The sequence below is a fragment of the Larimichthys crocea genome, unplaced genomic scaffold (genome assembly GCF_000972845.2).
Source record: "Larimichthys crocea isolate SSNF unplaced genomic scaffold, L_crocea_2.0 scaffold208, whole genome shotgun sequence".
Lineage (NCBI taxonomy): Eukaryota > Metazoa > Chordata > Actinopteri > Sciaenidae > Larimichthys > Larimichthys crocea.
The window spans coordinates 11,391-19,486 of NW_020852774.1; the positions used below are offsets into that span (position 1 = coordinate 11,391).

At 39.5% G+C, this 8,096-nt stretch overlaps 1 protein-coding gene across 2 annotated transcripts in view; it reads left to right on the top strand.

Annotated features, from left to right (window-relative positions):
- Positions 1-8,096, top strand: part of LOC104939035 (dihydropyridine-sensitive L-type skeletal muscle calcium channel subunit alpha-1) — a 94,544-nt gene that overhangs the window by 2,952 nt on the left and 83,496 nt on the right. For both annotated transcript variants that reach the window (XM_027275753.1, XM_027275752.1), the window contains exons 3-6: positions 2,498-2,604; positions 3,569-3,656; positions 3,751-3,858; positions 3,970-4,022. In XM_027275753.1, the coding sequence (XP_027131554.1) occupies positions 2,498-2,604; positions 3,569-3,656; positions 3,751-3,858; positions 3,970-4,022 (356 nt within the window). The remainder of the gene's footprint in view (positions 1-2,497; positions 2,605-3,568; positions 3,657-3,750; positions 3,859-3,969; positions 4,023-8,096) is intronic.

Below are 8,096 nucleotides of genomic sequence, written 5' to 3' on the forward strand. Positions count from 1 at the left end.
GAGATGAGTTTTTGCTATAGCACGCAGGCTGTCAGGCCGGACTCAAAACAGGACTCCACACAGAGGTGTCAGTGAGCTGATTTATTGGGAACCAACAAAACCCTCTCGACAGAGTGATGCAACAATAAGCTGAAAAACAGACCCTAACCTAAGGAAAACAAAAACACTCCAAAGGAGGTAAAAACTCTAAACTGGTTTATGAAAAGGTTATCAAAATCAAAATCACTCGCATGAGAAAAATCAAAAGGCTGCAAACATTAATTGAAATCTTTAAGGGAGGCTGAAAAAACAGCAAAACTAAACACTATGAAACAAAAGGCTAGACTAGAAAATTACAACAAAAAAATCACTCTATCGAGGAGGAAACAAAAACCCACAAGCAAAAACGCTATGACTATGGCAAGACTAGGAATTGGCTTGGTGTTACGATCAATGACGAAACAACAAAAACCCAGCTTGACGTCACCGTAGTGTGACACAGGCCTCTTACCAAAGAGCTTAGGAAACTACTTCAGTGAATTTATGTGCATATTTCTGTTTAATCTGTTCAATAATTACATACAATGTCTCATATGACATTCCGTCAGGGACTCTCATATTGTCCATGCATTGAAATACAGAATAGAGGGAAACATGCTGGTACACTTGTGCATCACTACAACAGCACAGAGTGACACACAATGATTAGGAATATTTTCTCTTCAACTAATATCCTTGTGCAGTGGATGCTTGTGAAGTGGAAACTAGTGGTGGGGAAAAACTAATTTTTGTCATCTTCCATTTTGTGATCATCTTTATACCAACAGAATTTTTCTGTATATTGGTCTGACAGGAGACCAGGGGTTGTGTGTTTTATGGGGTAGGAATGTGACTGCTCAAAATCTGTACCATTCCTACTCAACTAATGGGGTGTTACTGAACTATCAAATGTAGACTGCACTTTCTAAAAGGATTTTATTTCATTCATTACACTGGGAAACAATTTGAAAAAGAAAATTCTGTTGAGTTAGATTTTATGCTGATTAAAAACTAAAATTGGCATGCTGATTCCAAAATTGTAGTCAGTTTTTTTTCAGCACATCAAGTTTTTCTCCCAGCTTACCCTCCAGATCAGCAAAATCCACTGATTAGCTGTAGTAAGACTTGCCAGCTGATTACGATTGGGACTCATCTACAGCTACGTGGCAACTTGTTTGTGCAGTCACAATTAAGACAGTGTGGTAGAGGTGTGTGCAGCCCAATAGGTCAGTGCTATCAATATCTGCAAACAGAAAGTTAGCATAGTAGGAATTAAGAGGATTTGTGCTGGCTTTCTCTTAACCTTGTAACCATGGGCATACGTGTTGTACGTTCTATTTCGTTTTATGCTGTGTTTGTAGTTTTCAAAGCTTGTAACTATTCCATATTAGTGTTTTATTTCCATAGGTATATATTTCCTTTGTTTCCAGATCATGTCTGCTCCTGTACTTCTCGGTGTAAATGCTTAAACAACCATTACTCCTTCTGCTGTATTTGTGCTAGTTTCACACATTCCAAGTCAGAGGACAAACATCAGTGCATTTGTCAAACAAGCATATTTTTGCATATTTTTAAGTAAAACTCAGTGATCAAGACAACCATGGGCCCTCACAAGTGTGCAAGCAGTGTGTCGAGAGTTTTATGGATGTGGACCAAAGAACACGGGAAAAGTTGGCATATGGTATCCCCAAGCACATATCTGTTAAGTACAGTATTTTTCATATTTTTAAGAAAAACGGGAATTATAGTTAAAAAACAATGTATAGAGAAAACTCTATTCAGTCAGTTTTGGATTTCACACCCCAAAGTGTTAAAAACAGCGTGTCAGCCTAACTCAACATAATTGGTTATCAGAGTGGTTATCACACCTTAGGGAAGTACAGAAGCTGCTCAACTGGACAGATCAATCTATCATCACTGTACATCACAGAACTTCTGAAGGAGTCATAGGTCCAACCTGGCAACATACCTTGTGAAAAAACGTATCAAAAACATCAGAAAAGCAAAAGTGTCCCTCCAGAAGAACATGTACCAACTTTTTTTCCAAAAATTATGTAAATGAAGACAAAATTGAGCTTGAGCTGAATTGCCATTATGCCAGTAACCAGAGTAAAGATGTCTGGAGATTATATATAATATATAATATATATATATATATATATAATATATAATATATATATAGTATATATATATAAACTGGAAAAAGGATGGCTGGGTACAGTAACATTCGAGCATGTGTAAAATGTAAACATAGATTTTTATTTTATTTTATTCTTATTTACAGATATAATTAAAGAAACAACTTTATTTTTCATTTAATCATCACATAACTACAGAATTACTTAATTATCACAGACTAAAGAGTTTCAGACAACCATATAAATGCATTGTTTTACGATTCTATTTTTTGTGTGTGCTTGATAAGCTAAACTAGTGCAGGAATTTGTGGTCTTTGTAATGCATCAGTGTTCTTTTTTAGATGACAACATATGGTGCCATTCTTCACAAAGGATCTTTCTGCCGGAACTCATTCAACATCTTGGATCTTCTGGTGGTCAGTGTATCCCTCCTCTCAATGGGCATGGAGTAAGTGGACTCTAAAAATATAACTCCTCTCTCATGCAAAGAGCTGTGTTCTTTTTTTTTTTTTTGACTCCTGCATTTGATAAAGCAATGACCCCCTACTCTTCCCACTCCCAAGCCCTTTACACACATTTAACACTTATATAAAACTCTAATAGCAACACACAGAACTAGCTATGCTAGCTTATTGTTATTAATGGAAGAGGTGAAGAAGACCAAAGAGGTTTGACAAGCTTGACATAGCCAAACCTCCTTTGTATGAGCTGGCTCAACAAAATCAGACACATCAGACATCAGAGAATCAGTATCATGATGGTGGTTATCAATTTTCATCATTAACCAGGTTTGCTTCTTCAGGCTCTGGGAACATTTTCATTAAAAAGGGGCATTTGATGCATCATTTCAGTTTTCTTCTGCACAAAATGGAGTGATTGTGTGCTGCATAATTCAGTCAGGAGGAACAGGTTGTTTTAATGGAGACCTATAAAGAATCTATAAAAAAGAAGGATGCTGCCAGAATTGCTAATTGTGTAAATTTAGTTATATATTTATTACCAGTTACATTTGATAACTAGATGCAATTAGCATAATTTACACGATGGAATCCCACTGTATTTATCCTTTTAACACCTGTCAGTGGAACAAGATAAAAATAATCACAATGGGACACTGAAAACTCTTGCTTTAGGTTAATGTCAGCTGGAATTTAAAAAGGCTAATGTCCATTGGTCCAATCCAGAGGCACCAATGCTTATGAATGAACCAATCATAGGGTGCTGCTTGTTTCTTGTCACCTTTACACACATTCTAAGGGCAGGAGAAAGATTTGTCACATCAAAACAAACTAGACCTAAAGTCATATAACACATTGGACTAAACCAATACTAAAACAATAGATACAGTATATTGCCAGAGAATAAAAATGACACATGGGTATATGTCATGTGCCTCTGTTTTTATCACCCAGATCCAGTGCCATCTCAGTGGTGAAGATTCTTAGAGTGTTAAGGGTGCTCCGACCTCTGAGGGCTATTAACAGAGCAAAGGGACTCAAGGTATGACATACCTATTCTAAATAGACAGGCAGCTTTAAAATGGCCTCATACTGACTTAATTTATCATCTCTTTGTGATATCTCTGCCTTTGTAGCATGTGGTCCAGTGTGTATTTGTTGCTGTCAAGACCATTGGAAATATTGTACTGGTCACCATGCTACTGGATTTCATGTTTGCCTGCATTGGAGTCCAACTTTTCAAAGTGAGAAGAGAAAGAAATTACCTATCATACTGATTGTTAACAAAGTATTTGGTAATATAAATAACATTGTCTATCTGCTTTCTTATAAAGTAACTTTTGTTACTTTCCCAGGGCAAGTTCTATGCCTGCACGGATCCTGACAAAATGACTGAGGAAACATGCAAGTAAGGACTTGTTATGTACATTAGAACAGAGTTTTGTTTTTCTTTCTTCTGTTTTCCGTGTCTGTGATAACGCAGTGAAATTCAATGTTTCAATATTAAACAGGAAGTTGTTATGACTTTAGTGTAGTTAGTTAATTATATTCAAATGTGCTCCAGAATTAAAATGTTTGATGAGTTCAAGCAGTAAATGCCAATATGCAGTCATAGTCATAATTCCACTGAATGCCAACAAGAAGTTATACTCACAAACAACCTCTAATATGTTAACCAGGCGTACCTCATATGTGCGTCAGTGTACCTGTAAGACCTTGATTAAATCTATAGTGAAGCTTTTAGGGGAGTGTTAGCGATTTGCACCACAGGGGCATACCTGTTCATACCAAATCAGCTGTGTTAATTATGTGATCTCAGAAAACTGAAAGCTTTCCGTTAGGAAACCACTACAAATCTGCACCCAAAGACAGATGAGTTGGATTTTTTAATCAGTTACTAATTAATGATTATAGAAATATAGACCAGACAATAATCATTTAACAGCATTTTTTCACTTTTTCATTTTACCACTTTCTCGTAATCATTAAAATTCCTTATGGCTAGTCCCACGGTTGGTACATTGCTTTTAACACTGGACATAACATGGCAAACTGAAAACATGGAGGAGTCAGGAAAACATGTGACTGAGTACAATTCCATATTGTCAGGCCGTAACTCAAATCAGGACTCAGAAGCTGATGTGTTAGTGAGCAGATTTTATTTTTTATTGGACTCTCTCGACAGAGTGATCCTAAACAAAAAGGCTGTGAAAACTAACCTAAAAGGAGTCTCCCAGAAGGGAGAACTACACTATAACCAAGAACTGAAAATCTCTCCAAGGGAGGCTGACAATAAATTGACTAAAAATGACACAGCACCTATATAGACACACACAGATGGGTAATGGGGAACAGGTGGAGACAATCAGGAATCACGGCAACAGGTGACACACAAGGGAAGGGCAAGTGATCTGAAACGAGAGGGCAGGTAAATTTCAAAATAAGAAGAGGAAGTCACAAGACAAAAACAAGAACACCAACATATCACTCCGTTGTGACACATATTAAGTAATGTGATAGTGAAGTAGAAGTTAAGTGAACAAACTCAACTCACATTGTTATGTTGTCTGATGTGAAGCCTCTGCTGTCACTATTAGTACTGTTGCTTAAGTCTCATCTTCACAGCATGGTACTACTTGGCTCAACTCACTTTTGGTGCAAATTACTTTTCTCAGTCTTGTTTTCCATTACAGATAGTACACCCCCCTCAGTGGTATCAGTACCAATCAGTGGGCCGATGTGATACCAAAAAATGTACCAGGTATAATCACCTTTGCCATTAAGAAACTAAAATTGAATTGTTCCAAGCGGGTCAAGTTGAGCAAAGCCGTATCTTGCAGTGGAAATGAGGCAATGTAGTCCCCTTTTGTCTTAAATTTAATGTGCAAAGTCTTAACATTTTCTCGTGTTTGCTGTAGGCTATTTAATGTCTAATTGAGGAGTGTTGAGAATTCAATTCTTTGTATTGTTCATACTATTTAGTCATCATTAGGGGTGTGACGAGATCTCGTGTGACGAGATCTCGCGAGATGAAAATTTGCGAGATTTCTCGTCGGATTGGAAATCGGTCTCGAGAGATTTGTTGTCCAACAAGCAGCTGGAAAACATATGCATAACTATTTGCGACGCCCCCGCCACTTTTAAATTGTGATCCAACAAGCAGCCGAATGACGTCGGAAAATACAGGTATTGGAATGGAAGATGCCCCCACCACTTTCAAATCTTTTGTCTGGCAGCATTTTGGGTTTCCGGCAGAAATGATAAATGGCAAGAGAGTAAGTGATAAGACACGGACAATATGCAGACACTGCAAGCTAACAATGCCATACAGCGTAGCTAATACCAGCACAATGCAAAGACATTTACAGCACCACCACAGCGCAGTACTCAAATCCACAACTGCACTGAAGAAAACGGCAAAAAAACAGACAACGCTGACGCACACATTCGGACCTCAACTCACACCGTCAAGCGCCAGAGCCACAGCAATAACGAGAGACATAGTTGTTTTCATTGCTGCTGATATGAGGCCATTTTCTGTGGTAGAAAATAAAGGATTCCGGCGCCTTCTCCACACACTAGAACCAAAATACACTATCCCATCACGCACACATTTTACTCGTACAGTAATTCCGAAACTCTACGAAGAGTCAAAGAGCAAGATTGTGCAGATCCTGAAAGACGCAGTGAGCATCGCCATAACAACAGACGGCTGGACGTCTAGAAGTACACAAAGCTACATCACAATTACAGCACACACAGTCAACAGTGACTGGAAAATGGAGAATGTTGTACTACAGACTCGCCCACTTTTCGAGTCCCACACGGGGGCTAACATAGCTGAAGTTTTACAGACAGCTGTTACTGACTGGGAGCTTAAAAAACCCAACCACGACATCACCATTGTTACTGACAATGCACGTAACATGGATGTGGCCGTGCGCAAGGCAGGGTTGAAGCCGCACATCAAGTGTTTTGCGCACACTATAAATCTTGCAACCCAAGCTGGGCTCGGTGTTCCCCGCGTCGCTCGTTTGCTCGGGCGAGTGAGACGTGTGGCTGCTTTTTTTCATCGGAGCTCAACAGCTGCCGCGGTCTTAATTTCCAAACAGAAGCAGCTAAAATTGCCATCACACAAATTGATCATGGACATTACTACGAGGTGGAACAGTACATTGGATATGCTGTCCCGTTACCTCGAGCAGCAAGCTGCCATAACAGCAGCTCTCACAAGCACAGAGTTGAAACAAAACGCCCAAAGCATTGACACACTTGACAGCTGCGATGTCAGAGATGCTGAAGACCTTGTAAAGCTGTTGCAACCTTTGAAGACTGCCACCACAGTGTTGTGTGAGGAGAAGAGTCCCACAGTGTCTCTCATTGTGCCACTGAAGAGCATGATTGAACAGAGCATGACACCAGATGATGGAGATTCCACCACTGTGGCCAACACAAAGACAGCAATCCTCACAAATATTGCAAACAGATACAGTGGGGATGCCTTCAACTATCTGCTGGAGTGCACTGTGCTCGACCCACGGTTCCGGACTCTACCTCAGCTAGACCATGACCAGTGTGAGACCGTCTTCCTAAGGGTGCAGAACATGGCAGAGCAGTTGCTGCAAAAACAGGTATATGACACTAAGTTGTATTGTGTATGTTTATCAACTAAACATTTTGTGTGTGTGTTTGTCTTAGCTACTTATGAAATTTAACACCAGTGTTTCCTCTGTTTTAAAGAGCACAGCTGAGGAGAGGGAAGGAGGGGCGGCAGGTGGAGCTGACTGTCCTACACACAGCAGAGAGGAGGCTGTGGGAGATGATGACACCGAAGTGGCAGGACCTGCTCCCAAAAAGACAGCACTTGAGGACCTGTTAGGGAGGTCTTTCTCTACTGAGCCAGCAGAGGGGCCCAACAGTTCAAAACAGGCTGAGAGGGAGGTTGAAAACTACAGGAGAGAGGCATCTATCCCTCTCAGTGGCTGCCCTTTGAAGTGGTGGCAAGACCACTGCTCCCGATATCCTTTGCTGTCTCAACTTGCCAAAGCGTGCCTTGCTGTCCCTGCTACCTCTGTTCCCAGCGAGCGCATCTTTTCCACAGCTGGAGACATAGTCAATGCGCAAAGATCCCAACTACTGCCAGAGAATGTGGACATGCTAATATTCTTAAAAAAGAACATGGATGTGTAGTTGTCAGTGACATACATGATACATCTTTGTATTCACAGAGAAGAACTTCTTGTTTTGCACATGTTGTTTGCACTTGAAAAAAGGAGAAATAATTTTATTGATTTTATTTTAACTTTTATAAAATTTTATTTTATTTCCAATTTGTAGAGGAAGAAGTGACATACTTGTCAGTGACATGCTTGGTTATCTGTTTGCACTATTTGCAGTCTGTACTGACAGAGAAGAACCTTTTGTTTTGCACATATTGTTTGCATTGGAAAAAAAGGAGAAATATATATATATATATATATGT